At 42.0% G+C, this 18,651-nt stretch overlaps 2 protein-coding genes and 1 pseudogene across 5 annotated transcripts in view; all 3 read left to right on the top strand.

Annotated features, from left to right (window-relative positions):
- The window catches only part of LOC110533013, a 37,352-nt pseudogene extending 34,770 nt beyond the window's left edge, over nucleotides 1-2,582 (top strand).
- An 809-nt stretch (nucleotides 2,583-3,391) lies between these two features.
- On the top strand, nucleotides 3,392-8,434 carry LOC110532140 (organic solute transporter subunit alpha-like). Of its 2 annotated transcripts, none has more exons than XM_021615779.2 (8): nucleotides 3,392-3,526; nucleotides 3,649-3,732; nucleotides 5,676-5,827; nucleotides 5,924-5,997; nucleotides 6,141-6,296; nucleotides 6,523-6,634; nucleotides 6,793-7,045; nucleotides 7,204-8,434. In XM_021615779.2, the coding sequence occupies exons 1-8, from the start codon at nucleotides 3,439-3,441 to the stop codon at nucleotides 7,623-7,625; spliced, it is 1,341 nt and encodes a 446-aa protein (XP_021471454.1). In that variant the 5' UTR covers nucleotides 3,392-3,438; the 3' UTR covers nucleotides 7,626-8,434. The 2 variants fall into 2 exon arrangements, with proteins under 2 accessions (XP_021471454.1, XP_021471453.1); XM_021615778.2 differs by having other exon boundaries at nucleotides 3,393-3,526; nucleotides 3,646-3,732.
- Nucleotides 8,435-12,049: 3,615 nt separating this feature from the next.
- foxp3-1 (forkhead box P3-1 protein) overlaps nucleotides 12,050-18,651 on the top strand; it is a 48,803-nt gene continuing 42,201 nt past the window's right edge. For 2 of the 3 annotated variants that reach the window (XM_036986931.1, XM_021615780.2), the window contains exons 1-2: nucleotides 12,050-12,155; nucleotides 13,061-13,206. In XM_036986931.1, coding sequence (XP_036842826.1) covers nucleotides 12,137-12,155; nucleotides 13,061-13,206 — 165 coding nt within the window. In that variant the 5' untranslated portion in view covers nucleotides 12,050-12,136. Of the gene's footprint in view, nucleotides 12,156-12,243; nucleotides 12,671-13,060; nucleotides 13,207-13,649; nucleotides 13,660-18,651 lie in introns of those variants that run through there. The other variant, XM_021615781.2, reaches the window with a different exon arrangement.

Here is an 18,651-nt window from a genome sequence, read left to right on the forward strand (position 1 = left end):
ACAGACTCGGTCAGGGAGAGGTTGAAAATGTCAGTGAAGACACTTGACAGTTGGTCCGCGCATGCTTTGAGTACACATCCTGGTAATCCGTTTGGCCCAGCGGCTTTGTGAATATTGAGCTGTTTAAAGGTTTTGTTCACATTGGCTACTGAGAGCGTGATCATACAGTCATCCAGAACAGCAGGTGCTCTTGTGCATGCTTCAGTGTTGCTTACCTCGAAGCGAGCATAAAATACATTTAGCTTGTCTGGTAGGCTCGCGTCACTGGGCAGCTCGCGTCTGGGTTTCCCGTTGTAGTCCGTAATAGTTTTCAAGCACTTCCACGTCCGACGAGCGTCAGAGCCGGTGTAGTAGGATTCAATCTTAATTCTGTATTGATGCTTTGCTTGTTTGATGGTTCGTCTGAGGGATTATTCTCCCGCTCCTTGAAAGCGGCAGCTCTAGCCTTTAGCTCGATGCGGATGTTGCCTCTAATCCATGGCTTCTGGTTGGGATGTGTACATACAGTTACTGTGGGGATGACGTCATCAATGCACTTATTGATGAAGCCGATGACTGAGGTGGTGTATTCCTCAATGCCATTGGATGAATCCCGGAACATATTCCAGTCTGTGCTAGCAAAACAGTCCTGTAGTGTCACCTGACCACTTCCGTATTGAGTGAGTCACTGGTACTTCCTGCTTTAGTTTTTGCTTGTAAGCTGGAATCAGGAGAATAGAATTGTGGTCAGATTTGCCAAATGGAGGGTGGGGGACAGCTTTGTATGCATCTGTGTGTGGAGTAAAGTTGGTCTAGGATTGTTTTTTTGTATGTTCCCCCTCCCCCCCTGGTTTCACGTGGCATGCTGGTAAAACGGATTTAAGTTTGCCTGCATTAAACTCCCGACCACTAGCAGCACCACTTCTGGTAAGAATTTTCTTCTTTGCTTATGGCCTTAGAGTTGGTTGAGAGTGGTCTTAGTGCCAGCTTTGCTTTGTGGTGGTAAATAGAAGGCTACAAGTAATACAGGTGAGAACTCTCTTGGTAGATTGTGTTGTCGACAGCTTATCGTAAGGTACTCTACCTCAGTCGAGCAATACCTTGACTTCTTTCATATTAGACATCGCGCACCAGCTGTTATTGACATAAAGACACACACCCCTACCCCTCGTCTTACCAGAGGTAGAGTCTCTGTTCTGCCAGCTCTATATTATCAGTTTCTTTGTTCAGCAACGTCTCGGTGAAACATAAGATGTTACAGTTTAATGTCCCGTTGTCAGGATAATCTTAATAGGTCATCAATTTTAGTTTCTAACGATTGCACGTTAGCAAGGAGAATGGAAGGCATTGAGAGTTTACTCGCTTGCGTCCGGATTCTCAGAAGGATCCCCGATCTGCCTCCCCTTTTCCGGCATCTTTTCTTCACGCCGAAGGCGTGGATCTGGTCCTGCTCCAGTGAAAGCAGGATATCCTTCTCGTCAGACTCGTTTAAGAAAAAAGTTTCTTCCAGTCTGCGATGATTAATCGCTTTTCTGATGTCCAGAAGTTATTTTCGGTCATAAGAGACAGTAGCAGCAACATTATGTACACAAGTTTAAAAAATAAGTTACAGAAAACACAAAAAAATAACAAAACTGCACAATTGGTTTGGAGAATGTAAAACGTCAGCCGTGTTCTTCGGCGCCATCGTATCACTTATATTAAATTGGTCCAAGTGGGGGGAGTGAGCTAGCTAGTGCACATAGCATGGAGAAAGTTGGGGATTCAGAACACCGCCCTGGTGTAGTGAATGGTCTGCTTCTCTTGTAGGAGCTATGGGTGTATGGGATTAACATGACCTTCAGTGCCATGGCCATCTTCCATCGGACATACCTGGACTCCCTGTTTGACACTGACATAGAAAACTTGGCTGCAGAGGAGGTAAGACACACCAAAGAACTGCTACTACTGCCTGGGGCCAAGTTAATGGAGAACATAATAATTAACAGTGGTCTACACGAACTGCATGAATGTATTACTTCTACAAATTTAGTCACCATTGTCATCCTCTTCCTCCTCAGGGTTATGTGGCCAACCACAGCATTCAGAAGTGGTCAGAGTTGAGCTGGGCCAGCCACTGGCTGGTCTTCGCCTGCAGGGTATTCTACCGCCTCATTCAGTGATCTCATTTGACGGAAGGTCTGGACTGAACAGAAGACAATAGCCTGGTTCAAAAAGAACCCTTAGCTCACGGGTGGGCCATCTTACCTGGTATGGGCTGGTGTGGGTGAAGACTTAATGGACACAGAGTAGCTTAGTGTGGGGCCAGGATGATTGTCCCACTCCATCATGATTGGAAGAATGCTGCTTTGTTTACCGGGGTCTTGCTGTATTTGTTTGTTTGGTAAACACTTAATAACCAGTCACTCACTAGTTCAATGCCATGATGTATCAAACTATTGAGATTGAGAACCAGCAGTAGGCTGAAGATTCATCAGTGGTTTCTGTAAAGGCTACTGTTCTTTCAGGGCTTTGTAGTTTGATCACACACAATGCTATAGGAATATTGATGTATCTGTGTATATCAGTAGCACTATGATTTCTTTTTTTTTCTTCATTATGATGTTTATATAATACATTATGTTCTCAATGGAGGTACTTTTTTCTACTGTATCTGTTTTTCTAATAAAAGGCTATTTTTTTCTAGTTCTGTTGCCCTACTTACACATGAATACATGAAGGGTTTATTTGATGATGGATGGTAAAACACACGTCCTAGTTGCAGTATTTATTCATCAAGGCTCAGGCAGATTGCAAAGTATTGTACAGTCTTTTGCTGCTAATTGAATCATTTAAAATGCCACATGAATATTATGGTTAGTACATCAAGAAGATGAAGCTGCACTGCAGAAATAGCTCCGTCATTTCCTGGTTGCTAAAATTTGAAGAGTTCACTTCATTTCAGGTTGAGACAAAACAAGCACGTATAGCGTAGAGAATCATTGTACCATCTAAACCCGCTGTGAAATATCTTTTCCATAACCAAAAATATTTTCTTTTCAACTGTTTGAAGCCGGTGTACAAAACCGAAAGTAAAAGTTTCAAATACGAAAGACAGACGCATAGAAATAAAACAGATCTTCTTAGACTTTCTTTCAATGAAGACAGATCTATAACTCACATTTCTTTGTGAATTTGGTCGGGTTACCCAAAAAGTTACATATTGCAGCTTTAATCTTAAGTATTTAAAAGAGTACTATGCTTATTATAACAGTTAAGTGTCCCGCACAAAGACTATTTACTATAATTTCTTGTCTCAGACAATATTTTCACCACATAGCTTGTTTGGATCCCCCTCATGGTCGGTTCAGAAACAACACAAGTTGACACATTCCAGAGTGGACTTGGCTCCCTACCTGTCGGTTTACCTGTGTTTAGGCAATCATTACTCACTGCTATCGGAAAGGAATTGTTCAGACAATGATGCCACCTCAACACGGAACTGACAAGACACTCACCAAGTGTCTGTCTTTGGAGAACAGAAAAACAATCAGTCTTTCTATAGGAGGTCAGTCAGTTCAAATTTAATTGTCCCGACTAAAATGTGACGGATATCTGGTTTTATAGAAAGCCTACTCTAGATTCTGTTCTATTCATGAGTCTGGCGTTTGTGATGTTTGTTGGTAGTAGGAACTGTACTCCCTGAGAAGATGAGAGGAGACAACTGCAGCTGGTTAGGAGCAGAGATCCCACTGTCATGGGAGTTGTTCAGGGGTAAGACCAGCATTTATGCATTCACACAAACTATATGGGTTATGTTATTGACTGGCCAGAGATTACTTTATTTATTTTTGTTCATTGGATCTGACACACATTAGGTTCTGTGTGATAGGTCTGTGCTTGAAGGCACCAGAAAGTGAAAAAAAATGCACAAAACTGCGCAATGCTTTTTTTAATGCTTTGTCTATGTGCAATATGAGTGTTTGCCTTCTTAGATTCTGAGTGATAACTTAGTCATCCTCTGCTACACCAGCCCTTCTAGTCTGTGTTGTATACAGTGCCTTGCGAAAGTATTCGGCCCCCTTGAACTTTGCGACCTTTTGCCACATTTCAGGCTTCAAACATAAAGATATAAAACTGTATTTTTTGTGAAGAATCAACAACAAGTGGGACACAATCATGAAGTGGAACGACATTTATTGGATATTTCAAACTTTTTTAACAAATCAAAAACTGAAAAATTGGGCGTGCAAAATTATTCAGCCCCTTTACTTTCAGTGCAGCAAACTCTCTCCAGAAGTTCAGTGAGGATCTCTGAATGATCCAATGTTGACCTAAATGACTAATGATGATAAATACAATCCACCAGTGTGTAATCAAGTCTCCGTATAAATGCACCTGCACTGTGATAGTCTCAGAGGTCCGTTAAAAGCGCAGAGAGCATCATGAAGAACAAGGAACACACCAGGCAGGTCCGAGATACTGTTGTGAAGAAGTTTAAAGCCGGATTTGGATACAAAAAGATTTCCCAAGCTTTAAACATCCCAAGGAGCACTGTGCAAGCGATACTATTGAAATGGAAGGAGTATCAGACCACTGCAAATCTACCAAGACCTGGCCGTCCCTCTAAACTTTCAGCTCATACAAGGAGAAGACTGATCAGAGATGCAGCCAAGAGGCCCATGATCACTCTGGATGAACTGCAGAGATCTACAGCTGAGGTGGGAGACTCTGTCCATAGGACAACAATCAGTCGTATATTGCACAAATCTGGCCTTTATGGAAGAATGGCAAGAAGAAAGCCATTTCTTAAAGATATCCATAAAAAGTGTTGTTTAAAGTTTGCCACAAGCCACCTGGGAGACACACCAAACATGTGGAAGAATGTGCTCTGGTCAGATGAAACCAAAATTGAACTTTTTGGCAACAATGCAAAACGTTATGTTTGGCGTAAAAGCAACACAGCTGAACACACCATCCCCACTGTCAAACATGGTGGTGGCAGCATGATGGTTTGGGCCTGCTTTTCTTCAGCAGGGACAGGGAAGATGGTTAAAATTGATGGGAAGATGGATGGAGCCAAATACAGGACCATTCTGGAAGAAAACCTGATGGAGTCTGCAAAAGACCTGAGACTGGGACGGAGATTTGTCTTCCAACAAGACAATGATCCAAAACATAAAGCAAAATCTACAATGGAATGGTTCAAAAATAAACATATCCAGGTGTTAGAATGGCCAAGTCAAAGTCCAGACCTGAATCCAATCGAGAATCTGTGGAAAGAACTGAAAACTGCTGTTCACAAATGCTCTCCATCCAACCTCACTGAGCTCAAGCTGTTTTGCAAGGAGGAATGGAAAAAAAATTCAGTCTCTCGATGTGCAAAACTGATAGAGACATACCCCAAGCGACTTACAGCTGTAATCGCAGCAAAAGGTGGCGCTACAAAGTATTAACTTAAGGGGGCTGAATAATTTTGCACGCCCAATTTTTCAGTTTTTGATTTGTTAAAAAAGTTTGAAATATCCAATAAATGTCGTTCCACTTCATGATTGTGTCCCACTTGTTGTTGATTCTTCACAAAAAAATACAGTTTTATATTTTTATGTTTGAAGCCTGAAATGTGGCAAAAGGTCGCAAAGTTCAAGGGGGCCGAATACTTTCGCAAGGCACTGTATGTCCCACCACTAGTCCATGTATTATGTGTTTGTCCTCAGTGGTCAAGGATGAGCTCTGGTTGTTTATCATTCCTGCCGGATTTGCTGTGATCATTCTGGCCCTGTTCCTAGAAGAGGTGGGCTTCTTCCTGCGTCACGTGCCCTCTTCCAGACGTCGGTGCCTCTACCTGTGGATACTGGGCATGTACCCGGTAAAGGGACACCTCCTTTTTGCCACACATTTTTATTTTTTTATCGGATAAGTATTTGTAAATTTTGTCCAACTTCACTCATTCTCTTTCGGTCAGGTCTTTGGATTAACCTCCATCATTGCACTGTATGTTCCTCGCTCCTCCTCACTTTGTAATTTCATAGCTTCTCTGTAAGTATCGAGTACAACCATTTTTTTCACCATCACAATGTTTGCGTACAAACTTAAAGTTGACGGAAACATTATTCACGTCATTCTGTGCTAAAAACCTCCAGTAAAACAAACTAGCTCTCCGTCTGTCTGTTTCTCTCAAGGTACCACTCAATCACTCTGCTAAAGTTCATGGGGCTCATCACAGACTTCTTTGGGGGAAAGGCCCGCATGCTGGAGATCTTAGCTGGAGAGCAGGGTTCTCCAGATCCATTCCCATGTTGCTGCTGCTGTTGCCTCCCTATGATAGCGATCAACAGGTACTTTACCAATGGATGTCCTCATCCCCAGTGTGCACATCTATATCGCGATAATGATAGATTCATAAGATATTGCCGTACCGTGATAATAATAGATACACAATATATTGCTGTAACTGCCCCATATCGCAATATTGGTAAATGCACAATATAGTTGCCATTATCGTATTAATGATAAATACACAATATATCACTGTAATCGCCCCACCCCACTACCCCTCCATAGGACCAGCCTGGGGTGGATGATGGCTGCTGTGCTTCAACTGTCTGTGGTCAGAACCATCCTATTCTTTGTCACTCTGGTCCTCTGGACAGATGAGCAGTATGACTATGGACATGTGAGTGGCAAGCATATACTGCAAGACATATTTTCATTATAATCATTCTCTGTGCGTCCTTAATTTAACCAGGTGAGTCCGTGGTTAATAAGTCAATGAGTTAATTATACAAGTAGATGCTGCTATTTGTTAAACCATACCCATGTCATTTTTCACAGGTGGATTCTGTCAATCCCAATGTGTACGTGAATGCCATCATAAGCGTGTCTACCTTCCTGTCTTTCTATGGCCACTTGCTGTTTTACAAGGCCACCAAAAAGGCTCTGCCTGGCTATGGGCTGAGGGCCAAGTTTGTCTGTATCATTGTAGTGTTGGTGCTGTGTGGCCTTCAGAATGGAATCCTGGAGACCATGGGGGCCCTGGAGGTGGTGCCCTGCTCCCCTCCCTTCTCTGTTCTCATGCGTTCCCAGCGTAAGTGCACCGTGATGGAATTTATCCCCCATACATCTCCCTCCCAATATCATCTCCATGTCAAAATTGTTACAGTGGAGAGAAATGCATATTGGGAAATTATCAATGTGACATGTATTGGTGGTAACCCTATCTATTTTATTCTCTTCCTCTCTCAGTAATTTACCACTACTCTGTGATTGTGGAGATGTTCTGCATATGCCTCTTTGCCCGCCACACGTTCCGTAAGGTGGAGCCCAGTCCGGAGGAGGCCTTTGGGTTGGAGGAGAGGCCCCACAGAGGCATGCTACTGGAGAAGGCAGTTCAGACTGAGGACGTGGTGCCACTCAGGGAGAACCCCTGGCCTGGCTGGTGCGGCGCTGGTGTCTCCAATCCCGACTATAACAGTGACAGCAGTGAGGACAGCCTCTGTAAGGTCGAACACGCCTCCCTGGATCGCTTCCCTTTCCCTCTTCAACCCAGACGTCAAAAGATGATGCCAGAGAAGGTAACTGATGAAAGTGCCACTTTGGAGCTGTCCAAACTGACTGTTACTGCGGACATCAACTTTGTGGAGTCTAGGAATGTTACTGTTGTATGACAAATGGAATGGATTGTCCTGGAATCTCCTAACAGGACAGCAACACGGGTCAACCTCCAGGAAATGGAAGAGAAACACCACACCGCTTGAGGTAGTACCTTGCCCAGTTTTTATTTTTATGTATATTGACTGAGATCATGCATTTATTCATTCATCAGTTGAATGAAGATGGTAGCTAATGGATATTTTTGTTCTACCCATAATTTCTTGCCTACATTTTATATCGAGCATGCTCAGTACATTTTGTTTTGCAATGTTTCTCAAAAAGCCAGTACATTTTTTAAAAGCCTATTGCACAATACTTTCAGAGGTATTTATCAGTTTCTCATGCCTTCTCTCAAAACTTACAATAAACCTTTGGAGTTTGAAATGAATTTGATGACCTTAATGGGTACATTTCATGTAATATTGAATACAAAGTAAACACTAATAGAATCTGTTCCTTGGAGTAGATGGTATTTGCTCCATGAGCTTCTCAAACCACACAAACAGTATGCCTCTGGCCTAGCCTTCCCTCTGAAGTGCATTGATACCAAAGATAGGTCTCATATTGTAAACTACAACATAAAAAATATTTTAAGTAGTTAACTCTGGCTTGGTGCTTGACTTGGGCCGGAGCGCTGTACCGGCACTACTAATTTTTGGGGAATTGCATACCGGATCTGCATTGAATAGAAATAGAATACCACAGTATGAGTCATAATACCCATATCCACGGGGAAGTAGGGGTGCTGCCTCCCCCCACACTTTGATAACATTTGCAGAACCCCTATCCTTCAAACTAAACTCAGCAAAAAAAGAAACATCCCTTTTTCAGGACCCTGTCTTTCAAAGATAATTCGTAAAAATCCAAATAACTTCACAGATCTTGATTGTAAAGGGTTTAAACACTGTTTCCCATGCATGTTCAATGAACCATAAACAATTAATGAACATGCACCTGTGGAACAGTTGTTAATTAAGACACTAACAGTTTACAGACAGTAGGCAATTAAGGTCACAATTATGAAAACTTAGGACACTAAAGAGGCCTTTCTACTGACTCTGAAAAACACCAAAAGAAAGTTGCCCAGGGTCCATGCTCATCTGCGTGAACGTGCCTTAGGCATGCTGCAAGGAGGAATGAGGACTGCAGATGTGGCCAGGGCAATAAATTGCAATGTCCGTACTGTGAGACGCCTAAGACAGCACTACAGGGAGACAGGACGGACAGCTGATCATCCTCGCAGTGGCAGACCACACGTAACAACACCTGCACAGGATCGGTACATCCGAACATCAAACATGTGGGACAGGTACAGGATGTCAACAACAACTGCCCAAGTTACACCAGGAATGCACAATCACTCCATCAGTACTCAGACTGTCCGCAATAGGCTGATAGAAGCTGGACTGAGGGTTTGTAGGCCTGTTGTAAGGCAGGTCCTCACCAGACATCACCGGCAACAACGTCGCCTATGGGCACAAACCCACCGTCGCTGGACCAAACAGGACTGGCAAAAAGTGCTCTTCGCAGACGAGTCGCGGTTCTGTCTCACCAGGGGTGATAGTCGGATTTGCGTTTATCGTCGAGGGAATGAGCGCTACACCGAGGCCTGTACTCTGGAGCGGGATCGAGGTGGAGGGTCCGTCATGGTCTGGGGTGGCGTGTCACAGCATCGTCGGACTGAGCTTTTCGTCATTGCAGGCAATCTCAACGCTGTGCGTTACAGGGAAGACATCCTCCTCCCTCATGTGGTACCCTTCCTGCAGGCTCATCCTGACGTGACCCTCCAGCATAACAATGCCACCAGCCATACTGCTCGTTCTGTGCATGATTTCCTGAAAGACAGGAATGTCAGTGTTCTGCCATGGCCAGCGAAGAGCCCAGATCTCAATCCCATTGAGCACGTCTGGGACCTGTTGGATCGGAGGGTGAGGGCTAGGGCCATTCCCCCCAGAAATGTCCGGGAACTTGCAGGTGCCTTGGTGGAAGTGGGGTAACATCTCACAACAGGAACTGGCAAATCTGGTGCAGTCCATAAGGAGATACACTGCAGTACTTAATGCAGCTGGTGGCCACACCAGATACTGACTTACTTTTGATTTTGATCCCCCCCTTTGTTCAGGGACACATTATTCAATTTCTGTTAGTCACATGTCTGTGGAACTTGTTCAGTTTGTCTCAGTTGTTGAATCTTGTTATGTTCATACAAATATTTACACGTTTGCTGAAAATAAATGCAGTTGACAGTGAGGACGTTTCTTTTTTTGCTGAGTTTAGTTCTTGCGGCTATGATAATACCCATAAAACCTAGCGGTCAAACAGGGAAATGGTTCCAATCATTTTTACACCATTTGTTTTATGGGTATTATGACACCTCCACTCTGGGGCACTATGGGGAGTGGGCATTCATTTTCTGATTCGGCTTTGTTCAAGTTTATTTGCTGCGAGGCTGTGAATCTGTGCATGACAGTAGGCAGTTCGAGATTGTGCAGATTGAAAAGCCGCCAACCTGAATGGGCATGATGTGCTGGTCCAAGTTGTCAAATTAGGGTTTGTAAAGGTTATGAAAAGTAATGGAAATTAGTGTCATACTTTTGTTAATGTAAATAATTTAGACACACTTAAATATTATCAATCACTTAAAAATCTACATATCAACCATTATCGGAATGACTCTTCAGTGCGTATCTGTGTGTGCCAGTGCCATTGGGCCATTGCCTTAGAGGAGAGTTCAACATTTCAGCTGCAGGTATAAAATAATGACAGTATCTAGATAGCCAATTCAAAACATAACTTGTAGCAGCTAACTAATCATTAAAGTAGTTGTTGCCTTTCCACTCACCTAAATAAATCTGCACCATTGGAAAGCTGTGATTCCCCTCTAAACAATAGTCATAATTGCGACAACGTTACAAATATTCTACAAATATCATAATTGACGAATAACATGCTGTGTATAGGTCTCCCCTGAAACATTAATATGTTTTGCCTTATATATAAACAATGAGTGAATCATTTTATAAAGATAGCCAAAAATATTGATGTTGTAATGTAATATGTTATGTCAAGGGTGGCAACAATCTTCCAGGATAGCTACTGGGTGTGCAGGCTTTTGTTCAAGCCCTGCTCTAACGCCATTGTAGCCTAAACATAATCTGCTCAACACGACCTTGATAAGCGAACTTGGGTGTTTCAGGGCTGGATCAAAAGCCAAGCCTGCACACCCAGGAGCTATCCAGATGGAGGGTTGACAACATGTGACTAACAGTGCAGTTCTACTTTGTGGGGGGGTTAAGTGCCTTGCCTTGATCAAGGGCACAACAGCAGGAGATGGTAGGCCTACATGGGATCAGACGCTGTAGGCTATAATAGTCATGAAATCAAATGTGAATGAACCCTTTAACATTGAATAATCAGAGGTCTCTATAGCATAATGTAATTTGCGAATTTCGGTGAACATAGACAGACTTGGAAAAAGACTGCACTACTTTCATCCTAAATCAAGCACTGCTCTGGCTACAAACTGAAATGGTCCACCCACACAGAAGGTGCAACAGCGCCTCTTCAACCTCAGGAGGCTGAGGAAATTTGGCTTGTCACCTAAAACCCTCAGACTTCTACAGATGCACAATTGAGAGCATCCTGTCGGGCTGTATCACCGCCTGGTACAGTAACATCACCGCCCACAACCGCAGGGCTCTCCAAAGGGTTGTGCGGTCTGCACAACGCATCACCGGGGGCAAACTACCTGCCCTCCAGAACACCTAGAGCACCCGATGTCACAGGAAGGACAAAAAGATCTTCAAGGACAACAACCACCTGAGCCACTGCCTGTTAAACAGCCATCACTAACAGAGAGGCTGCTGCCTACGTACAGACTTGAAATCATTGGCCACTTTAATAAATGTATCACTAGCCACTTTAATAATGTTGACTTATATTGCATTATTCATCTCATATGTATATTTTATTCCTTCTATTGCATCTTGCCTAAGCCGCTCAGTCATTGCTCATCCATATATTTATATATTCCTATTCCATTCCTTTACTTAGATTTGTGTATATTAGATAATTGTTGTGGAATTGTTAGATTACTTGTTATATATTGCTGCACTATCGGAACTAGAAGCACAAGCGATTCGCTACTCTTGCAATTACATCGAACAATGTGTACATGACCAATACAATTTGATTTGCAACTCCCATGCATGTAGTAGAGCCAATTTTGAAATGGTGTCTACTGCACCCTCTAGTGTTACACATTTCAAATTATTTAATTAATAAATAAGGATATGCTTTATTTTTTCCCCCAATATTCGCTGAACATGTGTGAATGAGTATTATTTTTTCCATACCTTGCAAAACGATTACATATTTGCAAAGTTTTGCAGTCGCAGAACTTTTTCTGCTCCAATAGAAATACCGCTAGAATATTCTGCATCCAATCAACGGCATAGAACAGCTGCTTCCTCGAAAGTCTTTTCCCCCAATCGAAGGATTGTTCAATTTTGGCGGCGCAGTAAACATGGCGGAAGAGTTGGAAGGTAAGGAGAGTGGGAAGTTAATACTTATATGTGTTGTGTTTCTTGCATGTTGTTGCTATTTGAAATGTAAAATATTACACTTAATTCCGCGACCTTTATCACACGCTTGTCGTAGAATACCTAGCCAGGTTAAAGCAAGAACAATGTTTGAGTAGGCAGAACTATCTGCACATGTGGATTGTGTGCTCTTTTTTTTTGTAGTACTAACAGCTTGAAGTTGATACAGTTAACTTTTAAAAAGCCAAACGAATGCAAGCGGATATGGAGTAACTACTAGTTAACTAAAGTAGCCCAAGAACTAGCTAGTTAGCAAGCTGTGTGTCATTAGGACGCGTCAATTTTATGAAAATTCTCGTGTTTTTCTGACAGCCCTACTTGCTTGCAAACATCAATTAGCGCGCCAAAACAGACCTTTTTCTGTAGAACCACAGTTTCTGAAACCAGAGGCGCAACATCGCGAGACTTCCAGGAACGCTAGCGAAACCGACCAAGTAGACCAGGCTGGGGTTTGAGAAGTGAATAATTCTTCCTTAGTAGTTCATTGTCTCAATCTAAAGACACAACCTAGATTCGAATGAATGTCTTAAGTGGTTGAACATTTTATTAATCCAATCTCGTGACACTTACACGCTTTCATTTTTCGCGCAGTTCGGCATGAAAAAACCGTTAGACCAGGTGACGTGTTTCTGCGCATGAGCTTAACTAGCTACCTTCGCCATGACATCGCCTACAAGCGATATCAGGGATTTCAATTGGATGAGCCGTTTCTGCCTGTCTTCAAACTGTCTTTATTGTGGAACTGTCTGGCAGTGCCTGCAATTACAAATAAGAATACTCAAGCTGAATGTATTTTTTTATCGTTTATTTGTAACGTAGCTAGCTAAACATGGTGGCTATAATTGCAGGTTGTAGCGTATCCTGCAAGCTGTCTTTGGACGATCTGCAGACTATCTGCCGCAGGGAAAGACTCCATTGTAAACCGCTACGGGTGAACAAGCATAACATCGATGACTATGAGGTTGAGTACCTCTGTGACTACAAGAAGTCTAAGGTGAGTGAATTCATTCTCTAAGGGACTATGAAGGCTGAGGCAAGTCCTGGAGTTATCTCAAGAATTGCAACCTTCGGTTGGTGATTAATTTAAACTTTTGTTTTTTTTAAAGCCACAGTCCATAAAGCAGTCCATGGAAACAGATCATCAGCCAGAATTTACAGCTACAGGCATGTGACCATATAATGATGTCATTTAATAGGATCTCAATTAGTGATGAGGGAAAAAATCGATAGTTACAAATCAGGATATTATTTTTGATATCATTTTGACAACATTGCAATATTATTTCTGTGCTAGTTGGCTGTACCTGCACCAAAACACCAGTATTTTTCTTTGTTCTCAATCTTCTTTTTAAACAGGGAGCCAATTTGTTTTCAACACTTATTGCCATGACTGAGCAAAACTCATTTTTATCATGTCTCTCTCTTGTCCCTCTGCAGCAGACATATGGTGAGTAATATGTTTGGAACATTGTATCGCAATAAAATAACAATATCGAATCGCAATACATATCGTATCGGCACCTAAGTATCGTGATAATATTGTATTGAGAGTTCCATGGTAATTCCCAGCCCTAATCTGTGTTTGTGTGTGGCCCATTCATAGACGGTAGCCTAATACTAAACATATACCGTCTATTAACATATCTGCAGTCCGGGGGATATTCCCACATGCTGTCCCGACGCTCTGTCTACTAATTACTATTTACTTTTTAACACGGCCCACCACACGGTCATATTTCCAACCTGTTTTAATTAGCTATCCAGGGTCTCTGAACACCTGGGTGTAATGGGATTAGGATGCCAGAAAAGTGATGTCCTGTTGGCTGCAACTGTGTTAAAACAGTGTACAATATGTATATATTTTATAAACTATTTTGATGTGTCATGAAAGTAGAGGGCTTTATGGTTCTAGAACAGTATCGCAATTGAGAATTGTTTCACATTTAGATGGAGTACTTAGCTGTTTTGGCTGCCAGACCCAGTTTACCTTTGAACATAACATATACAGTGCCTTGCGAAAGTATTCGGCCCCCTTGAACTTTGCGACCTTTTGCCACATTTCAGGCTTCAAACATAAAGATATAAAACTGTATTTTTTTGTGAAGAATCAACAACAAGTGGGACACAATCATGAAGTGGAACGACATTTATTGGATATTTCAAACTTTTTTTAACAATTAAAAAACTGAAAAATTGGGCGTGCAAAATTATTCAGCCCCTTTACTTTCAGTGCAGCAAACTCTCTCCAGAAGTTCAGTGAGGATCTCTGAATGATCCAATGTTGACCTAAATGACTAATGATGATAAATACAATCCACCTGTGTGTAATCAAGTCTCCGTATAAATGCACCTGCACTGTGATAGTCTCAGAGGTCCGTTAAAAGCGCAGAGAGCATCATGAAGAACAAACCAGGCAGGTCCGAGATACTGTTGTGAAGAAGTTTAAAGCCGGATTTGGATACAAAAAGATTTCCCAAGCTTTAAACATCCCAAGGAGCACTGTGCAAGCGATAATATTGAAATGGAAGGAGTATCAGACCACTGCAAATCTACCAAGACCTGGCCGTCCCTCTAAACTTTCAGCTCATACAAGGAGAAGACTGATCAGAGATGCAGCCAAGAGGCCCATGATCACTCTGGATGAACTGCAGAGATCTACAGCTGAGGTGGGAGACTGTCCATAGGACAACAATCAGTCGTATATTGCACAAATCTGGCCTTTATGGAAGAGTGGCAAGAAAGCCATTTCTTAAAGATATCCATAAAAAGTGTTGTTTAAAGTTTGCCACAAGCCACCTGGGAGACACACCAAACATGTGGAAGAAGGTGCTCTGGTCAGATGAAACCAAAATTGAACTTTTTGGCAACAATGCAAAACGTTATGTTTGGCGTAAAAGCCAAATACAGGACCATTCTGGAAGAAAACCTGATGGAGTCTGCAAAAGACCTGAGACCGGCACGGAGATTTGTCTTCCAACAAGACAATGATCCAAAACATAAAACAAAATGTACAATGGAATGGTTCAAAAATAAACATATCCAGGTGTTAGAATGGCCAAGTCAAAGTCCAGACCTGAATCCAATCGAGAATCTGTGGAAAGAACTGAAAACTGCTGTTCACAAATGCTCTCCATCCAACCTCACTGAGCTCGAGCTGTTTTGCAAGGAGGAATGGGAAAAAATGTCAGTCTCTCGATGTGCAAAACTGATAGAGACATACCCCAAGCGACTTACAGCTGTAATCGCAGCAAAAGGTGGCGCTACAAACTATTAACTTAAGGGGGCTGAATAATTTTGCACGCCCAATTTTTCAGTTTTTGATGTGTTAAAAAAGTTTGAAATATCCAATAAATGTTGTTCATGATTGTGTCCCACTTGTTGATTCTTCACAAAAAAATACAGTTTTATATCTTTATGTTTGAAGCCTGAAATGTGGCAAAAGGTCGCAAAGTTCAAGGGGGCCGAATACTTTCGCAAGGCACTGTATAAAGGTCCTTGGACATTAAAGGAGTCGGTTAGCCTACACTCCTTAACAGTACATCTTTGGCTAACCAACTGTTAGCAACTTGGGTAACTGTAAATGCAAAAAGCACTTTCAGACCTGTCAAGACATTTTGTGTACCAACTACAAAATTAGTCCATGTACGCAGGTAACAAGATCTGAGTTAAAAGTGTGCAGAAATGAATAGGGCCTGATATTCACTGAGTAAATCTAACATCCTGATTCTCGAGCTGCAACACACAGACATGTATGGAGTTTGTGTCAACAGACATGGAGATGAATACATCATTATTCGACATAGCTACCCCGTGTCTGCCCCTCCTGTTTGTTTTGATGCTGAGTTTGCTGACTGTCAGCTGTACGTAAACACATGGCCTAATCCCTTTTCGACACTGTGTTGTGGAAAGGTAAACACTGATTGTTTAATGCTAACGTTAGCGAACATAAAATGGACATTCAGTGGGCTCTAAATTGCCAGCAGTTCACTCGCATTTGCTAGTGAAAGAAATTAAATGCAAATACCAAAAAATAACAAGTCACATTTTTACGTGTGATTTACATTTAATTCTGTGTCCCATTAATTGTATTTTCCACGTAACGTCATGATGACCTGATAGACTAACTGTAATTATGATCCACGTCACAAAAAGCATAATCTAAAATAAATATAAACATCTTGGCATTAAATGGAGTTTAGAAGACTGCGATAAAGAATGAGTGAGTGTCTGGTATTAGCTATAGAGGCAATGCTTCTAAAATGCCTTTGCGCTAGATTTAAGATTTTATAAATTTTGAAAATCTAAAATTATGTGCGCTGCAAAGAAATACAATAGGCATATTTACATATGCTGAAACATCACTCTTCTAGCGAACAACGACTTGAATCTCCAATTTGCTGCTAGTGGACATCAAAACAAGTAACACATATGGAATCATGTTAAGCAAATCAAAATATATTTTATATTCTTCAAAGTAGCCACCCTTTGCCTTGATGACTGCTTTGCACACTCTTGGCATTCTCTCAACCACCTTCACATGGAATGCTTTTCCATCAGTCTTGAAGGAGTTCCCACATATGCTGAGCACTTGTTGGCTGCTTTTCCTTCACTTTGCGGTCTAACTCATCCCAAACCATCTCAATTGGGTTGAGGTCGGGTGTTCTGATGCAGCACTCCATCACTCTTCTTCTTGGTCAAATAGCCCTTACACAGCCCGGAGGTGTGTTGGGTCGTTGTCCTGTTGAAAAACAAATGATAGTCCCACTAAGTGCAAACCAGATGGGATAGCGTATTGCTGCAGAATGCTCTGGTAGCCATTCTGTTTAAAGGTGCCTTGAATTCTAAATAAATCACAGTATCACCAGCCAGCTCCATCAAACCTCCTCCACTATATTTCACGGTGGGAACCGCACATGCAGAGATCATCCGTTTACCTACTCTGCATCTCACAAAGACAGAGGTTGGAACCAAAAATCTCAAATTTGGACTCATCAGACCAAAGGACAGATTTCCACCGGTCTAATGTCCATTGCTCATATTTCTTGGCCCAAGCAAGTCTCTTCTTATTGGTGTCCTTTAGTAGTGGTTTCTTTGCAGCTATTCAACCACGAAGGCCTTATTCATGCAGTCTTTTCTGAACAGTTGATGTTGAGATATGTCTGTTTCTTGAACTGTGAATCATTTATTTGGGCTGCAATCGGAGGTGCAGTTGACTATAGTGAACTTATCCTCTGCAGCAGATGTAACTCTGGGTCTTCCTTTCCTGTGGCAGTCCTCATGAGAGCCAGTTTCATCATAGCACTTGATGGTTTTTGCGACTGCACTTGAAGAAACTTTCCAAGTTCTTGAAATGTTCCTGATTGACTGACATTCATGTCTTAAAGTAATGGTCTGTCATTTCTCATTGCTTATTTCATATGTTCTTGCCATAATATAGACTTGATCTTTTACCAAATAGGGCTATCTTCTGTATACCACACCTACCTTGTCACAACACAACTGATAGGCTGAAATGCATTCAGAAGCAAAGAAATTCCACAAATTAACTTTCAACAAGGCACACCTGTTAATTGAAATGCATTCCAGGTGACTACCTCAAGAAGCTGGTTGAGAGAATGCCAAGAGTGTGCAAAGCTGTCATGTTTTGCATGTTTCGGTGCAAAAAAGTCACCTTTTTGGGTCCTCACCAGTTTGCCTCCCTGCTCTTGACTTTTTCCACATTTTGTTAGGTTACAGCCTTATTCTAAAATGGATAAAATAATAAAACAAGTAAATCTACACACAATACCCCATAATGACAAAGAGAACACGTTTCTAGATTATTTTTTTGCAAATGTATTAAAAAACAAAATACTTTATTTTTTTAAAGTATTCAGACCCTTTGCTATGAGACTCAATCGGGTAAGCTCAGGTGCCTTCTGTTTCCATTCATCATCCTTGAGATGTTTCTACAACTTGATTGGGAGTCCACCTGTGGTAAATTCAATTAATTGGACATGGTTTGGAAAGGCTCACAACTTTCAATTTAAAGTCTCACAGTTGACAGTGCATGTCAGCGCAAAAACCAAGCCATGAGGTTGAAGGAATTGTCTGTAGAGCAGCACAGATCTGGGGAAGGGTACCAAAACATTTCTGCAGCATTGAAGGTCCCTAAGAACACAGTGGTCTCCTCATTCTTAAATGGAAGAAGTTTGGAACCACGAATACTCTGCTCATTTTGGCTGGGCGGCCAGTTCAGGGAAATCGGGGGAAAGTTACCTTGGTCAGGGAGGTAACCAAGAACCCAATGGTCACTCTGACAGAGCTCGAGTTCATCTGTTGAGATGGGAGAGCCTTCCCGAAGGACAACCAGCTCTGCACCACTCCACCAATCAGGCCTTTTATGGTAGAGTGGCCAGACTGAAGCCACTCATCAGTGAAAGGCATATGACAGCCTGCT

Source organism: Oncorhynchus mykiss, chromosome 9 (genome assembly GCF_013265735.2).
Source record: "Oncorhynchus mykiss isolate Arlee chromosome 9, USDA_OmykA_1.1, whole genome shotgun sequence".
Lineage (NCBI taxonomy): Eukaryota > Metazoa > Chordata > Actinopteri > Salmoniformes > Salmonidae > Oncorhynchus > Oncorhynchus mykiss.

Excerpts from the sequence above, each read along its gene's own strand:
- LOC110532140 (XM_021615778.2), top strand. The coding sequence starts at position 3,439 with ATGATGCCACCTCAACACGGAACTGACAAGACACTCACCAAGTGTCTG. Across the intron at positions 5,828-5,923 it reads GGATACTGGGCATGTACCCG|GTCTTTGGATTAACCTCCAT; the intron begins GTAAAGGGACAC and ends TCTTTCGGTCAG. Across the intron at positions 7,046-7,203 it reads TGTTCTCATGCGTTCCCAGC|TAATTTACCACTACTCTGTG; the intron begins GTAAGTGCACCG and ends TTCCTCTCTCAG.